Here is a 24,306-nt window from a genome sequence, read left to right as displayed (position 1 = left end):
TTATGATTTTTATTTTTTTCGATTATTTCATTCTAACCATTTGAACTAAAAGTTTAATCTCGTATATTTCGGAAAGAATACCCATTCCATTTTTGCATAATATATGTCTACAATCTTAATCATAAAAATTTGAAACTCACTCGTATTAATCATTATTATCTCGATCTTTTCTTTTTGATTTGTAGTATTTATTTAAGATTTGTCATCTATTTTCTTCGCATTCCATTCAAGACAAGAAGGTAACTTTAGTGTTATTAAGGGACCGTTTGGATAGCTTAACTTCAAGTAAAGAAATGAATTAGGAGTAAGAAGTAGATTAAAATTTATACGTGATCAACCTGTTCGGAAAAAAAGCAGAAATCTTCAAACAAAAGATAATATTATCAGTTTCTTTACAAATGCTTCATCTTTTCATACAAACGGGTCAAGAAAGAAGCCAATTTTTTATCAGGAAAAACTGAAGCAGTCGTTCTCATATTGCCACTATATATCTTAACTTAAATCACTGCCAAGTACCCAGTGATTATGAACAGCTCTTAATAATCTACCTTCAACATTGAATCAACAATAAACTCAAATTAGTGGTGTCAAACCAAAAAGTAAAACGTACGATTAGATATGAAACATCAAATGTACAATTTGTACCACCACCACCCCTCAAGCAGCCGCCATCACCATCTGAGTCAAACCCACGAGGTTTGACCACGAATATAATAACCAAAACTACAAAAACATTTATTAGTGGGTAGCATATATTTTTCCACAGTCAAATATCTCCTCCCCTTCCTAGAAAATTAACTTTCTCTCTCCAAAAAAACATTTCTAGAGAGAGAAACTCTATCTCTATCTATTCATCTACTCTCTCTCAAGTCTCGAACTCAATACGTGTTCCCTAAGTCTTTCATTTCCACAATCTATCTAAACTAAACTAAACTACACATAATAACAAACCTATACATACAAACACTTGTGTCTATCTATATTTTTGATGACTTCTTCCGGGAGCTTAGACACTTGTGCAAACTCATACCCAACAACATCAACTAAACAATTCTCTTTCATGTCATCATCTTTCTCTGATCTTTTGAACTCCGGCGCCGGAGATGTCAACAACGCTGTCAGTTATGGTCTTGGAGATCGTGTAGCTCAGAGAACTGGCTCTGGTGTGCCCAAATTTAAGTCACTTCCGCCACCATCTCTGCCGATATCTCCTCCTTTTGTTTCACCTTCCTCTTATTTCTCTATTCCTCCTGGGCTATCCCCGGCTGAACTCTTGGACTCTCCTGTTCTCTTGTCTTCTAACAACGTAATCTCTCTCTCTCTCTCTCTCCCCATCTCTATCTCTCTGAGTTTTATCATTTCTTGGGATTAAAGACTTAAACTTTATACTTAACAGGCTTCATATATGAAATTGAATGCAAACCCTCTTTTTATATTTGCTGTTTTAATACTTGAGTTGAATCTTTAGTGCTTTTTCAGTTTTCATCTCTGTTTTTTTGTTGATTAGTTTTTATCATGTTTTGTTGTTAAAGATTTGATCTTTCTTCAACTTCAAGTGTGAAATTTCATGCAAACCCTCTTTGTATTTTTGCTCTTCAAATACTGGGACTCAATGGTTCACAAGTTTTTTTCTTTTCATTTTTTGTTATCAAAGATTCATTTTTCATTTTCATATTTTGAATTCAAACATGAAATTGGTGCTTACCCTTCTTGTATTTCGGTGCTCGGATTCTGGATTTTAATGCATATCTGATGTTTGTTTGATGGATATTTATTATTAAGGGTCTGAATTTATGTGTTTTTGTTTGATATTTTGTGCAGATTCTGCCATCTCCTACTACAGGGAGTTTTCCTTATCAGGCTTTTAATTGGAAGAAAGACAATAGTAACAACCAGCAAGATGATGTTAAACAAGAGCAAAATCACTACTCAGATTTTTCTTTCCAGACGCAAACAAGACCTCCTGCAACATCATCTACAACGATATATCCATCTCAAACCACTACAATCACCACTGTATGTAGATAACTATAATATATATGATTCGAACTTTAAATATTTTGATTTGAGATGATGTTTGATTGAGCTTTTCTAATTGTGTGATGTTTAAATTCAGGAAAGACAGCCATGGGGTTATCAAGGATCTGCCAAGAATGATGCTAATTCTATGGTAAAATCTGAATACCAGCAACCGATGCAGAGTTTTTCTCCTGAGATTGCAACTATTCAAACCAATCCTCCGAGTGGATACCAGCAAGATTATAGTAATCAGTATAATCAGCCAACACAATCAGTGAGGGAGCAGAAAAGATCAGAAGATGGGTATAATTGGAGAAAGTATGGGCAGAAACAAGTGAAAGGGAGCGAAAATCCGCGGAGCTACTACAAGTGTACATTCCCCAATTGTCCAATGAAGAAGAAAGTTGAGAGGTCGTTAGAAGGCCAAATAACTGAGATTGTTTACAAGGGTAATCATACTCATCCTAAACCTCAGTCAACTAGGAGATCATCATCAGTGGCATCAGCTTCATCTCAAGCAATCCAAGCTTTTAATCCTCAGACAAATGAGGTACCTGATCATTCTTATGGTTCACATGGAACTGGGCAAATGGATTCAGCTGCAACTCCGGAGAATTCATCGATATCAGTTGGGGATGATGATTTTGAGCAGACTTCTCAGAAGAGTAAATCAGGGGGTGATGACTTCCATGAAGATGAACCTGATTCCAAAAGATGGTTAGTTTTCTTGTGAATTCCTTTGAATTGGATGTTTACTTGCGAGTTTAGTCCAAAAGACATGATTAATTATTTTATTTTGTTTATTTTGTAGGAGAGGAGATGGTGAGAATGAAATCTTATCAGCACCTGGAAATAGGACAGTTAGAGAGCCTAGAGTTGTAGTTCAAACAACAAGTGATATTGATATTCTTGATGATGGTTATAGATGGAGAAAGTATGGTCAAAAAGTGGTGAAGGGAAATCCTAATCCAAGGTAAAAGCTTAGATTTTAATCACTTTTGGGTACCATATTCTTATAATTCACCTAATATGGCAAAAAGTTATAGTGCTTTAATTAAAGTGTTTTCGTTGCCATGAATAGCTTTATTGCAAAAGTATCTAATTTGTTATTAGGAATGAAACCATAGTCAGAAAGTATATTATCTTTTCATATTGTGACTATTGTTGTGTCCTCTAGAATGTACTTGTCTTGTTGAAGTTTCCTTTGATAGAAACTGTTCTAAAAGAGGCACTCTTATGAGGCTAAGTTAACTTATTTGCTTAATATCGAGTCTGGATTTCTATATATTAAAAATAAAGAAATACAAGGGCCTTGCCCTACGCTCCAAGACAGAGTCAAGAGGGAGCCAATCTTACAATGCTAGAACTAAATATGAGGGCAGAAAACAGAGTCAACTCTTCACGTTATTTTTGTGAGATATATTTGTTTTCTGATCATGATTTCGTAGATATTGATTAGTGTGTGCTTATATTCTGGAATTTGTATGTGCTTGAATGTTTGCTAAGCTGCTGTTGTGTAGTTGGTGCATATATTACATAGTGTCTGCAATCAACATTTATTCAAGATGATAATATCTGCAACAAGATTTCTGATATTGTGAGTTGCATTATGTGCAGGAGTTACTACAAGTGCACAAATCCAGGATGCCCAGTGAGGAAACATGTTGAGCGAGCAGCTCATGATCTGAGGGCCGTCATAACAACTTATGAAGGGAAACACAATCACGACGTTCCAGCAGCTCGTGGCAGTGGGAACCACTCTCTGAATAGGCCTCTGCCTACCAATGCCGCAAATAATGCTCCCATGGCCATCAGGCCTTCTGCAATGTCACATAATATACCAAACAACTCAGCTCTCAATCCAATCAGCAGTTTAAGGCAACCATCAGCCAATGGCCAAGCACCCTTCACACTAGAGATGTTGCAGAGTCCCGGAAGCTTCGGATTCTCAGGATTCGGAAACTCCATGGTCCCCTCCTACATGAATCAGACACAACAGCAAGAAAATGATTTCTCAAGAACCAAGGAAGAACCTCGAGATGACACGTTCCTGGACTCATTGCTTTGCTAAATGCTTTGCGGAACTCATGGTCTGAGAAATCAAACATGACATTGGGAAAAAAGAACCAAGAATCTGAGATCAACTTCATTTGTTTATTGGTGGTATACTGTGTGCTTGTTTTTGGATATATCTGTGTATATCTTTTTGCAGGAATGTGTTTGTATATTTGCAGATTAATATTATGTTGTAGAATTTGCTGGTATTTTGCCCCTGTTGGCCTATCGTTTGTGAGTTATATTGCTAGACTAGATAAATATATCAACCTGATGTTACAATATTCATAGGGCAGATATTCAATTTATTTGTTTTTTCTTGTAATGACCTTAAGCCAAGAAATATACTGATTTTTCTATAGCTTGTTCAAAGGAATTTGCAAGATTGTTCTTCTGGTTCCTGGGAGAATTTGCTGCAGCACTAAAGCTGAAAAGTGTGCAGTAGAATTTTTGATAGTTAGTAAAAATTGGAATATTTTGTGAGTTTTCGTCTCAAAATAATAATTATACTAGTTTTTTACAATATGTATAATGTACATGAAAGTGAAATGTCATTACAAATAAAATATATATTAAAATTATTATCATTTTGTTAACATGGGAGAATCATAAAAATAGTCGATTTATATTTCTAAACACCTGTATCTGTTTCCGTTTCTAAAACAATAACTATTATAAGAGCAATAAATATTCAAAAAATTATAAATATGTTTTTATAAAAATATTTGAGAGATTTTGTCAAAAATACTCAAATTAAAAAATTACTTTCAAAAATATGATAAATTATAAATATGTTTTTATAAAAATATTTAAGAGATTTTCTTAAATATACTCAAATTATAGAAGTTACTTTCAAAACTATGATGCAATCTCATTTACGTGGAATTAAACTTAGTCACAAATCATATTTTTAAAAAATAAATTTAATTACAAATCTGACTTTTAAAAATAAAATCATGAATATAAATTTTTTACAAATTTCAACAACAAAATTTGTGTTATAAATAATATATTTATGTGGATGTCCTTTGGCTTTTCAGTTACTAGACTTTTGGCTTTTTACTAGCTAGATCTTTGAGTTGCTTGTAACTGACACTTGTAATCCTATATAAAGGCCATTTGTATAGCCATATGATAATACAATGAAATCTACTCCTTTATCTCTTATCTAGCTCTCTCAATTATCTTTCTACATATATTATTTCATAACACGTTATCAGCACGATTCGCTTTGCACGTATGTTGTATCTCTTTTCACTTTGTTCGTATGATTGGTGTACCTTCTATTCAAGAGGATCATGGTTTGTAAAATTTCGACGTGTTGATCGATGAAGATTGTTTTTGCTATGAGGAGTGAATTGTTTTTCCGATATTAAAGGTCTTTCAAAGAATTCTTGAAGTAAGGAATCATGAACTCAAATGATTTGATCACTTAAGATTTTAAGGTAAGTCTCCCTTCACCATTCTTTACATTTTTATGATACTATACTATATATTTGAGAGATTTTGGATATTTTGGAATAGCCACTTAATTTTCTAAAACTTAAACTAGTTAATATTTTTGATGTGATACATGTAAGTTGCGAATTCATGATGTGCATAAACTGAATCATTTTATATGTTTACATGTTTTAGAGTTTGCTTTTGGAATAGATCGATTTTGGATATGTTGATGTTTATAGTTTTTGGAGTTAGTATAGACCGATATGCATATGCTTTAGTCTCTTATGGATTTAAACACATTATTTGGATATGTTTGGATTTGAATAAATTGTTTTGAATACTTACTTTTGGATTTGCGTAAATTAATTTGGACTCTTTTGGATCTGAATAATTCTTTTGGATTTCAATAAACTATTTTGGAGCTTTTTGGAATTGGATGAAATATTTTGGATCTCTTTAAATCTGAAAATTTGTGAGAAACTTGTTTTAAATGAAAATCATGTTTTTTAGTCATATATCATATTTCTAGTGATCATATTTTATATATAATTTTGATGATTACCTTTTGTGGATAACTATCGATTTATATATTATGTCACTCTCAAATATGTGTACAATTCATTTTATATGTGATGATTCTCACTGGCGTTCTCTTTTGCGTACACTACATTATTTTATTTTGATAAATAGGATATGAGACAAATTTATATTGTGTATATGTGATCATTTTATTCAAAATGAATACAAAAAAAAACATAAATTCTTAGTGACTCTCTAATCCAAATATTTTACATCATTAATAGATAGTAAGTTGCTTTAATCTTTAAAAGGTCATGAGTGTAGTAAGCTTAATTAATGACTTAGCTAATATTCTATGAAAAAGACAAAAGTTTCATATCATTCACACCTATATAAATTATGTCTGACCTTATCTCTAGTCTTTGTCTATGTATCTCAGATTAATATATGTTTCATGACCATATTTAATCTTTCGATTTTAAGGACACCCCAAATTTTGAGATAGTCAAAACTTTATATATTATGCTTTGAAAGAGATAGCTTATGCGCACATTATGTCACTTGTATTAAGTTGTCTTGCTCACTTATTAAAGTGTGTTACATCTTATATATGCATGCTTCAAATACGTGATATTTCGAAATCTTTATATGATATCTTGGTAAATGATAAAATCAATGTGTGCCTTTGTGATATAAACTTAGGATTTGTATAAATGATTTTTTTTCCCACTTGAGCGAGATAATGTTGGTATTATCTACAACACCTATTTAACGTTGTTTTTAATAGATTGAGTATATGATTGCAACCAGAAGTCGCACGTAATAACAACCAGATGTTGTCTATATAATAAAATTAGTTTATTTTTTATCACACATTTTTGATATGTTTAATTTCTGAAGATGAAGGATGTCAACAGAGTATATATAATATGTTTAAACACTTGATTACATTACAGAAGAATGATATATTAGTATAATATTCAATTTATGAGTTTATCCCAAATGATATAATACCCCTGAAGGATGGTTCTATATAAAGAATAGTATAATATTTGGATAAATAGATTTTAATTGAATAAATATTATATTGTGTCCCGCAGATACAATATTATGAAATTGATGTAATATTTGGGTTGTTAAATTCATGAGTTGATATCGTGATTAATTGTGGTTTACTAAATTTGAATTATTGATGAAAAGATTATGAATTGTAACAAATGATATCGTACAATAATATGACAGTATTAGAAAATCAGAGTATATCAACCATGATCGTAGCAATGGTCATGACATTACAAATACTTTAAGTCTATTCTTATTATGTGTATAAGAAATATTTCTCTCGATTGATATAAAGATGACTAATATCAATGCTTCACATCTAAAATGAGTCATCCAAAGGGGATGATCATATAGGATGCCTCATTATAGTTTTTCTAAATATAAGAATTGGAAAGAGAAAGTATAAAGCTCCGGAAGAGCATATATCAGGCTCCTGAAGAGCATGCACAAGGCTCTCGAAGGGCATATATATTTTATCTACTCTCTGAAGTACATTTTACTCTGGAAGAGCATGTATAGTATTGATGCAATTATACTCTCCCAAGAAGATTGAAGAATGAAATTTATATAATTTATCGCATTGAGATATCAAGGGCCTTTATATATTGAATTTCATTCAGTGCACTAAAAAAAAAAAAAATTGGAGAAAGATTCTCCACTACTTTATAATAAGCATGATTGAAATTGATTTTGAAAGTAAACCAGAAGTTTACTTATAAGTTTATAGTTTGGCCTGACTAGCTAAGCCATCTGAATTTGATAAAGATGCGATAGTAATTTTATATGCACTTTTGTTGAAGAACCTGTAGATTCTTTTTATCAGTGATACATATAGTATTTGCCTATAAAGCAAAATTGATCACCAGCAAAGATATAGTTGTGATTTATCATCTTTGAGAATGAATTTATGAAGACATGGCATGAGATAAAAATATCATATTGTGAACAGTGAGATATTTTGTGAAATATATGGTTGTAGACAAAGTTATTATCAACTCGCAGCCTGAAGCATGCGAGATTCATTATTTAGAATATATGCTTATAATGCTGGTGCATCTCATAATGAGTATTATCTCGTCCATAATAATTGTTGAGTATTTTGTATCAAATATTTATCGATTCGCATCATATAAACAATTGTTCTTAATCTCTCCCCATCATAAATAAATTATTTGGTCATCACAGATTTTCCACCACGTTAGTAAGATCGATTCATATATTACATACGAGTGCATTTGGAATCATCAATATGTATTTGTTATGACTTGATTTAATGAGTTTGTTTTCCCAAAATCAGGGGGAGAAAATAAATAGCCATTGAAAGTAGAAATATAAGAATGAACTAGCGTAGAAACCCGTGCAAGGCACGGGTCTCTGATTTAAAATCACATTCTAAATTTGTTATTTAATTTATTTAACAAATTTAAATTTTGATACTTTTTTATTTTTGAAATATATATTTATTAATTCATCTATTTTTTTTAATATATTTTTGTACTTGAAAAATGTAAATGATGCTAGATGTGAAATTATTGACAAAATTTATATATCGGTTAGACAAAAAAAGCTTGATGGTGTTCGACATGAGAAAATTAAACTTATATTCAATATCATATGTTACATCCACTTATGCTCTTTTTATTCAAGTGGTCGGACTATTTATTAATTTTAGATTGAAAATGAACATAAAGTTTTTATAATCGAATAATAATCAAATTCTCTTTCAAGTTGAGTGGACATTTTAAAATCATATAAGTGACATATTTCATCATGCACGTTAAGATATATTCATACACTCTTTTAAAGACGTTCTTGCGATCTTTGAAGAAGGATATTTCTAGTATCGATAATAGGCTTTTTACCAATGCTTCTACGCTGATCACGTTCTCTTTAATATCCACATCCTATTTATGAAAAAAAAATTGTGCTCTTAGGGACAATTTTTATATTCTGTGTTATGAAGGTAATCGTACATGTCTTGTCCCTAACTTTTGACCAATATCGAAATGACATCTTCGATTTTCCTATGTTTGAAGATTTTAGACTTTTTAGTTGAAAAAAAAGAAGAAGAAGAATGAAATTAGAACCGTAAACAAACACAAATGTTTGTCAGGAACTCGACTCGACTCGGTTCATTGTCGAGTTCAAACAACAAAAACTGTTCGTTAAGGAATTTGAGTAGAGTTTTATTATTGTGTAAATTCAAACTCAACCTTTAAACTCGTACTCGAGTTGGTTACAGATAAAAATAAATAATTTTTATTATATCTTTTTATATTTTTCTTGTACACTTTTTCCTTGCGATATTGGGTAATATTATATTGGAATTCATTTAATAAGTTTTTTTAAATTAATAATGTTAAATCAAAATTCTAGACGAACCAAAACTAAAAAAATAAAATAAAATATTGAAATTGTTTGAGGTGTTCACAAGTGATTCAAACTTGACTCATTTCGCATAAAACTTAAACTCAAACAACATAAGTCTAATAACAAAAATAACAAACTTAACTTCACAATTGAATTTACATCTATTATTTATATGTAATGTCATAATAAAAATTAAACTAATTTATATTATTTGAAAATTCTTACAACAAATAAAATTATGATATGATAAATAATGTGCATTTACGTAACAAAACATATTATATATATATATATATATAATAAAATCAAATTATATTATTCAATAATAATAATAATTAATATAAATACAATATATATTATGAGAGTGCTGTCTGATTTTAACAATCCCATAACAATAATATTTAATCTATTTTTAACAATAATCATAAAATATTATCATATTTATTATTTTTTTGTTAAATAAAGATATAACAATAATTTTCTATAGGTTACGTTTACCCATAGTCCTCTTTTAATATATGAAAGTAGGATAACCGTAATATTATTTAAAAGTTATAATAAAATCAAAAGCATCTTAAAAGATTTACTGATTTATTAAGTTATGATCTTGCATTAAATTCTCGAGGATGGAGGTTTGAATGCTCACTACAATAAAATTAATCAATTTTTGCATTTATGATAAAATGGTGGCATTTTTTTTATTTTTTGTTGAATAAGGATATGTTAGTCATTTCACAGCCATTTTATTGGCTCTTTTTGCCCCTTGTTCTCTTTTAATATATAGAAGTAGATTATCATTGCCTCATCTTGATCCTCAAAATAAAGAATATGAACCAGAAGTTCATCAGATAATTCATTTTGATGACCAAAAATAGTGACTATGACACAAACACCGGCTACATATGCTCCTATGATATTAATGTCGCAGAAGGACAACCTCAAGATATTACTATATCTAAAGAACGCCTGAAGTGTGATAGACAAGTTGGTTCCATATATATCTTATACAAAAGGTGAAAAGGAGCAATAATTGATGATGACTAGATTGAGAAATCAATAATTTTTGAAGGATCTCCGGAAGAGATTATAGACATGACATTGAAAAATCTCTGGTAGAGATTATATACATGAAACTTTGAGAAAATAAAAGTAATGAAAAATATTGAGATCTAAATATATTATGTCTTGTCCAGAATGAAGTGGAACCATAAATAGAATCGACGTCGATGATATTTATAGAACTTGAGGTTATTGAAAATGAGGATCATGAAGCAGAATTTGTTAGAAAATATTGATATAATTGGCCAAAGAATAAAGGATATAATCGAGGCAATTATAAAGAAAAATTATTTGGACCAGTAGTCCTCTCACACTTGAAGTTGTGAAAATAGTGCGCCCTACGAATCATTATCTCTTGAAAATAGAGAAATATTTGAAACTGCAGTTAACACACCTGAAGGTGTAAAGTCAGTGGGATATGAATGATTATTTGTGTGAAAACAAAATGAAGTTTCAGAAATTATGAATGTAAAGCTCAAATAATTGTATGATAACCTTGTGTTGGTTATGAAGAGTAATAGTATTTGTGGTGGAAATGATTATTTGATTGCGAATTAGTCCCGCAATATGTGAAGGTTCAGTTTAAATTTTATACGACCCACTTGACAATAATCATCCTAGAAGGATCTTGACTGCCAGAAGCAGTATAACAAACTCTCGAGAATTATACCCTTTCAAATGGAAAAGGGATTTGGACCAGCAGTCCAACACAAAATACATGTTATCATTGTATACCAAATTATAGGTGATAACTCGTAAAGTCTCTGGCCAGAGCAGATGGAAACTAGAATGTGTTTCTAGTTGACATTGAAATGAGTTGCACCTCATAATTAAAATAGATCTATGTTACTTTTGGTGATAAAATATTTCGTGGTGTATATATTGAAAGAAGAATATCTCTCAATGAGTGATATTTCGTTATATGTGAATCCCAGAAGGATTATAAATATTGTACGCTGAACTTTGTGGACAGTTGAAAAAAAGAAATTCTCGGTCCTGGAGAACCGTACAAAAATATTTTATTTAACATGTTTTGATATAATTATAGATTTATTAAAAGCAGATTTTCCGCTTTTGATTAGTACTCGTTGCTAAGTAATTGCTCGCTCTAAAGGCGTGTGAATCCTGAAAGTTTATTCAATCTCCACAAATTTGATTTTTAAGTTTATTTTGCAGGAGCAAAGTCCTCAACAGTTGATCAATATTGAATAAACTATATTAGAGTTTTTCCTTTGGTATAAAATGAGTTGTTGCAGGAACTTCTTATCACACTATTTTGATTTGGGCAATCTAAGATGACCAAAGCTGGAAAAATAGTGTAGCATGACAAGATTATGATATTTTACAAGGATGGGAACTCCATCAACTATATATTTGAAAGCTCCACTGACTGCTTATGATGATAGCTACACAACTCAATGAAGGCAAAAGTTCTGGAACAAAGGAGCTCATCAACTCAGAGATATTATTTGATATAATCATGAGGGGGAGCAAATGCACGCTGCACTCTTTTTCCCTTATCCATGGTTTTTCCCACTGGGTTTTCCTGGAAAGGTTTTTAACGAGGCAGCATCACGTGCACATCATGAAATAAATGTTTTTGTTCCTTCTCTTGGTTTTTCTCCCAAAAGATTTTTCCAGGAAGGCTATAACAAGACATTATTTCATTTGACGGACATCCAAGGGGGAGTGTTATAAATAATATATTTATGTGGATGTCCTTTGGCTTTTCAGTTACTAGACTTTTGGCTTTTCACTAGCTAGATCTTTGAGTTGCTTGTAACTGACACTTGTAATCCTATATAAAGGCCATTTGTATAGCCATATGATAATACAATGAAATCTACTCCTTTATCTCTTATCTAGCTCTCTCAATTATCTTTCTACATATATTACTCCCTCCGTTTCAAAATACATGTCCATCTTAGAAAAAAAGTTTTGTTTCAAAATACTTGTCCACTTCAATTTTTAATGTAAATTTATAGTTCCAAAATCAACTTTACTCCACATATTTCAAATTTATATTTCCAAGATCAACCCTATACCACATATTAGGTTCAATTAATGACTTATTACACCTCTTTTTTCTCAAAATCTACTTTTCTTAAACTATGTGATTTTTTGAAAGTGGACATGTAATTTGAAACGGAGGGAGTATTTCATAACAATTTGAACATTTTATTTTATTATTCTCCTGTTGAAAAAGAGGGAAAGCTTAACGGAGAGACAACACGCACGTAGATAGTCGCAGTGGAGGCGCGGCACTGATTCTGGCCGCACCTTTCTTTTCGGACTCAATAACCCCGCTATAAATTATTTCTCCTTTTTAAATCTCGAACAATTTATTTAATCGCCAATATTTTTAGCTTTGTCAGCCGTTACAATGACTTTGAAAGAACTCAACAAACTTTTCAACGGCGTCTCTCTCGTCTGCAGAGAGATCGCCGCGCGGCAAGGCGGCGCCGATTTCCAAACCCTAATTAAAACCGCCGTGCTCTCCGCCACCGACATAACCGGTCTCACTAAAGGCAATCTTGTTCGGTTCTCTCCCTCTAAACCTCCTCCCTCTCATTCTAATTCGAAAGACAGCGTCGTCTATTTCTCCGACGTCGCCGCCGCGCCGCCGGTATTGCAGTCGGAGAGTGAGGTGTCAGCGACGCAATCAAGTTCTTCAAGTAGTGATGATGATGTTGCTGTTGGTTCTCAATTAGGCGGAGAGGTTGAGTTTTCGAGTGTGATTGGTGATGTGGCAGTAGGAGAAGCTAAGACGGTTGAGGTTTCGAATGCGGCTGGTGATGTGGCAGTAGGAGAAGCTAAGCCGGTGGCGGTAGTTAAGAAGAGGAAGCTGAGGGAGAGGAAAGTTCCGTCTACTTCGTTTTCCAGAGCCTTAGGGTGAGTTTCTCAATGCTCATTGATCTCGTATGTGAATTATTGAATTGTATGTGTTTGATGATATTAGTAGTTTGCCCTTGGAAAGATATAGCATATTGTATATTGCATCTGATTCAAGCCGTGAATTGTGATTGTTTTCTGCTTTGTTTTTTTTGACAATACTAAGTTGTGTGAGTTGTGATCGTTTTTGGATTTATTAACTTGTAAATAAAAGTAGAGATGAACTGATGCAAACAAAATTATTTTGGTCTTAGGAAGGAAGATATGATGTCTTAGTTATGATATTTTTTCCGACCTTGCTAATCACTGTTGTGGGATTGTGGTGATGCTATAGTTTTTGGCAAATGACTTTTTTAATGATCGGGACTTATATATATGTTTTCAACATTATGTTGAAGGTTTGCTGGTTTGGGTGCTGGACTAGCATGGGGAACAGTTCAGGAATCGACCAGAAGACTAGTTTATGGTACGCCTATCTCGAAAGATCAGAAATCTGCAGTTTCTCCATTCTTGTCAGATAAAAATGCAGAACGTTTGGCTCTTGCATTATGCAGAATGCGTGGAGCGGCACTCAAGCTGGGCCAGATGTTGAGCATCCAAGATGAATCTCTAGTACCTGCTCCGGTATGTTAGATATTACGAATTTAGTAGTTATGTCATTAATGTCAAACCCTTATATATGCACGTCTTTAACATTTACGGAAGTCCGATTACTGTACTTCTTAGGTAGGAAGCTTAAGGGTTCAATGAAGTTACTGTAGCTTTCTTTTGAATTGCGCAACAATTCTAATGTTGATGCAGTGTAGTCCAGCCAAGATATTCTTTGTATGCAGTATTAGGACTTGATTTCATATAAAGTTTTTGTTATTCAATCGGTCTAGTCTTGATACACTTGAAAAATAAGTATTTGTTAGAGTTTTGCCTGAACACTTGATTATTCTTTTATTATACTGTTCTAATAGTCACAACTTGTATACCCTACAGATCCTGGCTGCTCTGGATATCGTTCGCCAGGGCGCAGACGTGATGCCGAGGAGCCAGCTCAATCAGGTGTTGGAAGCTGAGTTGGGTCCTCAATGGTCGTCTAAGTTGACAAGCTTTGATTATGAACCATTGGCTGCTGCAAGTATAGGACAGGTAATGAAGATTAGATAGTAGATACTGCCGTTATCTTCTCATCTCCTCATCATTTCACGGTTTTCTAGTGTTTTATACTGGGTAAAGCACATCAAGTTTTATTCACGAGTCTTCACTTGTATAAATTTTGCTGCCAAGAATCAACTAATTTTACTTATATTCTTGACTGAAATATCTTTTAGGTGCATCGTGCAGTCACAAAGGATGGATTGGACGTTGCCATGAAAATCCAGTACCCCGGTGTTGCGGATAGCATTGATAGTGACATTGATAATGTGAAATTGATTTTAGATTACACGAATCTGCTTCCAGAAAAAATGTATCTTGACAGAGCTATTATAGTAAGTGATGTGTAATTGTGTACATTATTATAGGTTCTACAATTGAATTTTACGTCCTAATTTAGTTATTATATGAAATAAAAGTATTAATTTCCTTTTTCTTCTCTATGAGCTTCACAATGGTGACTGCAAGTTTATTTGTAGTGGTAATTACATTTTCAATAATTATAATAGACAGTGTTATTAACTTTAACTGTTAGGAGTAATTATAAAAGTATTTTTTTTTTTTTACTTTCCTGATCAAATCATGTTTCTTTTAGATTGCAAAATGATCTTAAATGGTACTGTCGTATTTTATAAAGTGATTTTACATTCACCGACTTCTAGTAAGTTTATGAGGGAGAATCAGGATAATTTCGTTAAAATTAATTTGGTTTACCACTGGTGTCCTATATTTTGCCCTATAATAAATGTCAAATAGGGGGTCTTTTAGAAGATTTTAAGTTTGTTGCTTGAAAGTTTTAATTCCCTTGTATAAAAATAATATCACTTGTGTCTATCTCATTACCGCCTAGTTCAAAGTATGAAACTGCTAAAAGAACTTTGCAGGTAGCAAAAGAAGAACTATCCCGTGAATGTGACTATATATTGGAGGCAAATAACCAGAAAAGATTTCGTAAGTTGTTATCCGACACAGAAGGCTTTTATGTTCCCATGGTGATAGATGATATACTGAGCAAAAGAGTTTTAACTACAGAACTGGTTTCAGGTAATTGCATTTAACTGCTCTCATCCATATTTTTGTTTTCATGGGGACTGTTTAGCATTAAAATAGTTGTGCCAGTGATAGTGCCCTAGTAGCCCTTAGGATTTTTTTTTTCCCTCTTCTTTATTCCTTACTTCTACAAGTTCTTATCAGAGTTGTTTACAATAATGCCATGATTATTAGTGTTTAATTGTATGGTCTCTGCATTTTAGCTTGACTGAAGTATATTGAGGTTTATGTAGTTCGTGTATGAAAGCTTTTCTAGCATTTTAATGGTGTTAGCTAAAACAGTGCATGATCCTTACTTCCTTTAGCAGAAAACCTTATAAAACTAGGCTCTTTGAAGCTTGGAAATGCTGTGTGAAGAGGAACTGCAAAGTAGATATGACAAAACCCTCTCTGCAATTGTTTGATAAGGTCATAAGGAAAAGCTTAAACACGTGAAAATTTTGAATAATGCAAGTTGTCTTAATTTTATGAGCTATCAATTCCAGTTCAGCATGTCTCTTTACTCTTTCTTTGCTTGATGCGGTTCTTTTACTGTTCGATTTAGCCTTGTAGTCAGCTTGGCCAATATTGCTTCCATTTGATGTATTAAAAAGGTTACTTGTTAATTAAACTTATTTTAGATACTTACTAGTTGAAGGAATTTTTTAGTGTTTTCTTTTTTACTTTGTTATCTCTTCAAATATTGCAATTAATGAATTATAATTTATAATAAGGTGACAACATACTAGAAGTTGCATTTTGTCAGAAACTAGGGTTTCTGACTTGATATTTTTATTAGTTTTAGGTTCTAATATTACAAGTAAGATAACAGAGATAAAAGGATAGAGAAATGATAGAAATAAAGCAGTTTTAGCAGAGATTTAGAGTAAGATCAGCGAAGTAAAGAGGGATACAAAGATATCTAGCAGAAGATAGTTTTGGAGATAGAAATTAGTTAGAAAATTTGAAAATCTGGAGCAAGAGATACAGATTTGAGGAACTTGAGTCCCATCTTCATATCATCATCAAGCATAAACTGAAAACCAAAAAAAAAACAAAAAAACTTGCTATATATAGACTATCAGACCAACCAGCTCAGTAAATGGCACAGATACCCTTACTATTTCTGTTACCTAATACTACTATAGACTACTCCTAAGCTGGTTCCTAAGTCATAACACATATGATAAGGTGATATTAATTTTTGACAAGTCAAATTACAAATTGAAAGTAAGTACCCACTCCTTTCTCTTATTAAATATAATTTATAAGTCAAAAATTAAACTTGAGTAAAATAAAAAATCACATTTTTCTTACTTGTTGGAATTAATAAGCTACTTTAGCGCCGTAGAGCATCAGGCGATCTCATTTTCCTCTAGTTCAATTGTCACTAAGCTGCGAAATTCTGTACAGTATGTCATGTTAAAGAGGCCAAACTTGCTCTTTTTTACAGGAATTACGATTGATAAGGTGGCATTACTGGATCAAGAGACTCGTAATTATGTTGGAAGAAAGTTGCTATATTTAACTCTGCAAGAGCTGTTTGTCTTTCGTTTTATGCAGGCATGTTCTCTATTTTGTAAAAAATTAGTCCTTCCCCTCAACCCCTCGATTTATGGCTTGCTTCAGTGTTAATTTACCTATAATATCCTATATTTTCTATCTATCTGGAACTGCTATCGAACAATCAGAATATCTGCAATTTATATGAAATATTCCTGTCTGCACTCTGCAGGGTAGGGACTTTATGACTGCCAGATGTAGTTAGTTTCTCATCGTTTAAAATTCAACACTGCCATGTTAACAATGTGATTTTATGGTTTACTTCCTTATGTGGAATCTAGAATTCGGGATTTAAGTAAAATAGTATGTGTGAATAATTCAGTCTACATTTTGTTGTAGTATAACACTGTATACTATGCACTGCTCTGAGCCTTTAGCAAAGTACTTAATACAGCTTAATGAAACCCTTTATTGAAAACAAAAAAAACATCATGAAATTCCTTTGTTGGATATCTGATGAGGGAATTTTAACAATCTTCCCCTTTAACATCGGCCTTCACTATATAACCAAAAGGCTCATTTTTATGTGATGGGACTCCTGCTTAGCCCTCCTCCAAGGCCACTAATACTGCTGTTAGGTTTGGGTCTTCTTGCAGAAGTTAGATTACCCTCCTTCAATGAACCATTTGACTAGCAAGTGCATCTTTTCCCAGTCGATGAATCCTTGCTTAGAAAAGTGCCCCCAGTCCGGTCCAGCATTCATTTGCAAAATCGTGTTGTGAAATTGAGACTGATTGAGTGATCAATCTCATAATCTGATTCATTCACGTGTAGGCAGCGTTGTTAATGTTGTATGCTTATGTTCTTTCTGATAAGTACTGATTGTAGTACATCTATTTCTCCTATCTGTCTCATTTGATTTTTGAATTCATCACCAGCAACTAAATAGGTATCACAAGAAACCTGACATGCATTGTTCTGTTCATCTATTTCTACCATCTCATTTGTTTTATGAATTTTAATCGTTTTCTCAGCTTCTTGTCTTGCTAGATTTCTACTAGTGTCTAGTACTTCAGTTCTGATATCATCTTTTATGCTGATTTAATGCAGACAGATCCTAATTGGGGTAATTTCTTATATGACGAGAATTCGAGAATAATCAATCTCATCGATTTTGGCGCAGCTCGGGATTACCCAAAACGTTTTGTGGATGATTATTTGAGAATGGTAAATATACTTTTTTGCTTTATAAGCTCTTTAAATCTTTGAAGCCTTTACCCCTTGATTGTAATGCATGCTAGTATACCATAAGGCTCTCGTGGATTAAGAGTAAGCATAATATTCACAGTATTCTTCGATTGCAATTGCCTTAGATTTATTCTCGCCTCTCATATATTACTAAGAGGCATATTATTATTTGGAGTAGTTCTTTTGGCTTAAATATAAGGTTCATTTTGTCAAAAAAAAATAAAAAATATATAAGGTTCATTAAATGTGGAACATTAAGCCACAATTACACCGTACTGCAGATTTTAATTGTGATTTTGATTTGCCGAAAACATATATGAGAACATAATATCTTTCTAAGGTGTTTCTCCTTGGGCCGGCAGGTGAGAAGCAAAGACCATGTTTCGTAATTTCTTATGTTACCTTTTCTCTAAGATATGATTGGAGATGATTTTTGTCTCCTTGGTTAGTTCTACATATTTTATTAGTTTAAATAATTCATAATACGAATATGATTGAAACTAATATGCTCGTTCTATTTCCTCTTACTTCTACTCTATTTTTGTTATATATGACAGATTAGTTTCTATATGTAATTTTTGTGCGTAAGGTATAAAATTAAGAAGTGATTTTATTCCTTGGTGATAACCCGGTACCGCGATATGCCTTTAAATTCATTTTACCTAGCTGTATAATCTGAAAACTTAAATGCATTTTCTGGGCAGGTTGTAGCTTGTGCAAATAATGACAGAGAAGCTGCGATCGAGATGTCCCAAAGGCTCGGGTTTCTCACAGGAATGGAATCGGACATAATGTTAGAAGCACACGTTCAAGCTGGGTTTATTGTCGGATTGCCATTTTCAAAGCCTGGTGGATATGATTTCCGTACTACTAATATTACACAAAGCATTACAAACCTTGGGGCAACAATGCTGAGGCATAGGTTGACACCCCCTCCTGATGAAGCTTACAGCCTCCACCGAAAACTTTCTGGTGCTTTCCTTGCCTGTATCAAGCTTGGAGCTGTTGTACCATGCAGGGATGTGCTTCTTGAAGTGTATGAAGGTTACAAGTTTGGTGAAGATAACATTGAAATTTCTAATGGTAGCTCAGCTGAGTGATATATGTCATCTCATTTGGATCAATGTTCCAACTTCCACCCATATATATGGTTTTCCTTTTGGCGCCAAATTCTTCATTTAAATTGCTCGATAATTAGCTTCAGGTTGCAGGTCTTTCTGTTAGCTGCCTTCAAGCCAGCATCTAGTGAAAATCTAGATATGGTGGAGTGAGTTGAGTTTTTTTTAGCTGCAGAGGGCATTATCGGGGCGGTTTATAGTTAGTTAAGGCTAATAATATCCCGAAGGTCGGAAATTCGCTGCAGTGACCTACTGTCATGTCACATTTATTTCTTTATAATATTAGTTCAACCACATGAATTGACTGTCGAGGACAGGAGCAAGTGATATTTTTTTCCGGATCCAAGGAAATCTGAGGAGGTCCTGATTCAATAAATGTTACTTTATAGAGGATAAATATGTCGTCATTACTTCCATTCAATACTGAACTTGCTGGCTGTTAAAGATTCATTTATATAATTATAGTGAGTAGTGATTTTCTTCATTTGTATTGTAACCTACAGGACATCAATAATGAATAGTTGGATGTGTTATGTTCATAGCCTTGATCAATATGCTCAGAATTTCGTTTTGTATTCTAGGTTGTGTGTGATTTTGCATGTGGGATTTGTTATTACAGTAAGAAACAGCGACGTGCCACCAAAGCGTTGTAGACACCTCCACAGCCAAATCTTCACATGGCCACCGGGAGGGACCATTTTGGCATTTTCCAATACATGGCTGCTTCATCAGCTGTGGAGCAACTTCCTGTGTCCGTGGTGTAAATTGTAAAATTTGTGTTAATAGGCAAACACCAAGTACATATGTTGGTAAAATCGGGAATCGAATTAATTAATTGATTCACTAGTTCAGGATTTATTAGAGATTATTTTGATAAATTGGGAATTTTTAATCAAATCAAATTGGAATGTGATTGATAAATTGATAAAATATATTTCAGGATTAATTAGGAATTAATCAGAATTTTTTAAATAAATTGGGGATCTTTAAAATACTGGAACAAATTCATTTTAACTCGATTAAGTTAAAACCTTTGTAAAGTAAACATTTTATTTTTCGGTCACGGACATAACGGAGACGGGGTATTTATAGTTTTGATAACATAATAAATTCGATACTTTACTCTCTTTTTTCTTGGTTTACCGATCTTGAAATCAATCAATATATATATATAAAGGAGGATGCGGGCGTCTCTAGAATTGTTCGATTCAGTCTTCTGATTTTTCTTGAATTTCGGAGATAAAATATAATTATAATTCAAAAAATCAGGTATGTTATAATATTTTTTTTGTTAAAACCGGACCACGATTCAAAATAATTTTTATCCAATTATAGTCTTTAATTTTATCATAATTAGAATAATTTTTATTAGTATTGTGTTTGACAGTAAGGAGATTCAAACTAATATTCAAATTATAATGTTTTGTTATTAGTATTGTGTTTGACAAGAGAGCGGCTCAAACTAATTTTGATCTAAATTATAATATTTAATTTTATCGTAAAAATATTAATTATGGATTAATATTGTCTTTGACGGAAGGGCGGTTCAAACTAATTTTGTTATTAGTATTGTGTTTGACTGGATGACCACTTTAATAAATTTTTATAGTAATTATAATATTTTTTTTATTAGTGATATGTTTAACGGGAACACGACTGAAAATAACTTTTATGTTATTATAATATTAATTCATATCAAAATTTATAAAAAAGATTATTTATTAGTATTGTGTTTAAGGGGAGAGCGGCCCAAATTAATTTTTACCTAAATAATAATATTTTTTTATTAGTATTATGTTTGACGGGAAAGTAGCTAAAACAATTTTTTTGTCTAAATTTAAAAAAATTCATAACGCCGCCGCGAAGCGCGGCTTTTTTCGCTAGTATATATATATAAAGGAGAATGCGGGCGTCTCTAGAATTGTTCGATTCAGTCTTCTGATTTTTCTTAAATTTCGAATAGAAAATATAATTATAATTCAAAAAATCAGGTCCAAGAATTCTAAAAGTAATACAATTCTTTTCTTATTTAATTCTAAAGATGATACAGTTCTTTTCTTTCTTATTAAATTCTAAAGATGATACAATAGTTTTTCTTATTGAATTCTAAAGATGATACAATTTTTTTCTTATTTATTCAAACTATAATAATAGATAAAATACAATTTATATTTAAGATATGTAAAGTAATATATACAATTCTTATTTTCGATAAGATATATTGAAGATATGTTTAACGGGAACACGACTGAAAATAACTTTTATGGAATTATAATATTATTTCGTATCAAAATTTATAAAAAAGATTATTTATTAGTATTGTGTTTAAGGGGAGAGCGGCCCAAATTAATTTTTACCTAAATAATAATATTTTTTTATTAGTATTATGTTTGACGGGAAAGTAGCTAAAACAATTTTTTTGTCTAAATTTAAAAAAATTCATAACGCCGCCGCGAAGCGCGGCTTTTTTCGCTAGTATATATATATAAAGGAGAATGCGGGCGTCTCTAGAATTGTTCGATTCAGTCTTCTGATTTTTCTTAAATTTCGAATAGAAAATATAATTATAATTCAAAAAATTAGGTTTAATACAATTCTAATGATAATACAATTCTTTTCTTATTGGATTCTGAAAATAGTACTCCAGAATTTAGAAAAAGGATTCTAAAAGTAATTTTTTTTTCTTATTTAGGAATCATAAAGATAATATTATTCTTATTTTTATTTATACATTATTTTAGAAATTATTAAAGAAGTACAATTCTAATTTTCAAAAGTTATAAAATTTATAATTTTATTTTATTAAATTTAAATAGAATCCAAAGTTTCCCGTTAGCACGATCCCCTTTTTTACCAATCGACGGACTACGTGCAGAGTGGATGAGAATGCCTGTGAATGGCCATTAGATTAATAACGATATTACTGGGATAGCAAGATCACCTGGGTAGTTAAGAAATTTTTCTCTGAAATAATTTTTCTAAAATTTTTTCGTTTAATTTTTCCAATTTTTTGAGAGAAAATAGATAAGATAGCTAAAAAATAGTAATCTTAAAAGAGATATAATCTAAGTAGTTAAGAAATAGGAATTTTAGCAAAAATATAATAGCTAAAATCTATGATATTCTAAGTAGTTAAGAAATTGAAATCCTAAAGAAAAGAGAGATAATTCTAAACAATTAAGAAATAGGAATCTTAAAGAAAAATATAATAACTAAAATCTATAAAATTGGATATATTTATCCAATTATAATTATAATTTTATCATAATGTAAATGATTCTTGATTAGTATTTTGTTCGAGGGGAGGGCGGCCCAAATTATCTTTCATCTAAATAAAAATAAATTTTCTATTAGTATTATGTTTTACGGGAAAGCGGCTAAAATAATTTTTTATCTATGTTATAATATATTGGAGGGCCGCTTAAAAAAATTTATATTAATTTTTATATTTTATATTAATGATATGTTTAACGGTAACATGAATCAAGATAACTTTTATGCAATTATAATATTAATTTGTATCAAAATTTATAAAAAAGATTCTTGATTAGTATTGTGTTTGAGAGGAGGGCGGCCCAAATTTATTTTTATCTAAATAATAATAAATTTTCTATTAATATTATGTTTGACGGGAAAGCGGCTAAAACAATTTTTTTTATCTAAGTTATAATGTATTTTTCTTTTATTAAAACGGGACCACGACTTAAAATAATTTTATCCAGTTATAATCTTTAACTTTATCATAATTATAATAATTTTTTCGCGTATTGTGTTTGACGGTAGGCGACTCGAACTAATATGTATATTTTAACTTTTTGTTATGAGTACTGTGTTTGACAAGAGAGCGGCTCAAACTAATTTTTATCTATATTGTTATATTTAATTTTATCATAATTATAATAATTATTGATTAAATTATCTTTGATGAGAAACAATTTTTTTTATTAGTATTGTGTTTGACAGGAGTGCCGCTTAAACAAATTTTTATATTAATTATAATTTTTTTTATTAATGATATGTTTAAAGGAAACATGACTAAAAATAATTTTTATACAATTATAATATTAATTTGTATCAAAGTTTATAAAAAAATCATAACGCCGCCGCGAAGCGCGGCTTTATTCACTAGTAAGCTAATAAAAGGAAAAGCAAGCAAAAGCGAAAAAATAAGAAACACAAACCACTAAATAAGTACTCATTGAGTATATAACTAGTTGAGAAAGCCGCGCGTTGCGGCGGCCTATAAAAGTTATATTAATGTTTCAATATTAATATTTATAGAATAAAATAATTTTGTGGTTGTTTATAAAAAATATATTAATGTTTCAATGTTAATATTTGTAGGATAAAATAAATTTATATTATAAAAATCTTGATATAATACCGATACTAATATATAAAATTGCAAAATTGGACTATAATTCATGGTGAAAAAATGAAAATAAATTTATACACGTAATTCACGATTTAAAGCATGACGAATCTTAATTTTATTTGTTTTTTTTATGAAAAGTAATCATGTTCTAATATTGTTACCATCCTCCAGTTTTTTTGAATTGATTGTGCACAAAAACATCTAACTTAAATTTGTGAGATAGCGGTCTATAACTACCCTCTTAAAAGTTGCTTGAACGGAGCAAACAGATAATGCATGAATGATTTTTGTTGTATACAAAATAAATCATATAAAAATTAACAACAACAAACACGTCCGATGAATAAAACAAATATTATAAAAGAATAACCAACAAACATACATCACTAATAGTTAATTTATTAATATCAACCATCAATATCAGGTCTAAGACTATAGTATTTTCCCGTATTTGGATTTGTCAACTCCAAT

At 31.4% G+C, this 24,306-nt stretch overlaps 2 protein-coding genes across 2 annotated transcripts; both read left to right on the top strand.

Moving 5' to 3' along the window:
* Positions 1-741: 741 nt before the first annotated feature.
* Positions 742-4,435, top strand: LOC108204915 (WRKY transcription factor WRKY24). The gene is made up of 5 exons (XM_017374603.2): positions 742-1,306; positions 1,822-2,016; positions 2,117-2,736; positions 2,831-2,992; positions 3,637-4,435. Exons 1-5 carry the CDS (start codon positions 989-991, stop codon positions 4,088-4,090), a joined length of 1,749 nt encoding a protein of 582 aa, XP_017230092.1. The 5' UTR covers positions 742-988; the 3' UTR covers positions 4,091-4,435.
* Positions 4,436-12,715: 8,280 nt separating this feature from the next.
* Positions 12,716-19,999, top strand: LOC108223374 (protein ABC transporter 1, mitochondrial). The gene is made up of 8 exons (XM_017397616.2): positions 12,716-13,419; positions 13,818-14,043; positions 14,404-14,556; positions 14,739-14,897; positions 15,447-15,606; positions 17,045-17,154; positions 18,205-18,321; positions 19,047-19,999. The coding sequence occupies exons 1-8, from the start codon at positions 12,911-12,913 to the stop codon at positions 19,440-19,442; spliced, it is 1,830 nt and encodes a 609-aa protein (XP_017253105.1). The 5' UTR covers positions 12,716-12,910; the 3' UTR covers positions 19,443-19,999.
* The last annotated feature ends 4,307 nt before the right edge of the window (positions 20,000-24,306 follow it).

The sequence above is a fragment of the Daucus carota genome, chromosome 1, assembly GCF_001625215.2.
Source record: "Daucus carota subsp. sativus chromosome 1, DH1 v3.0, whole genome shotgun sequence".
Lineage (NCBI taxonomy): Eukaryota > Viridiplantae > Streptophyta > Magnoliopsida > Apiales > Apiaceae > Daucus > Daucus carota.
Note: the sequence above shows the minus strand (reverse complement) of the source record. Positions and strands in the feature narration are given on the sequence as shown.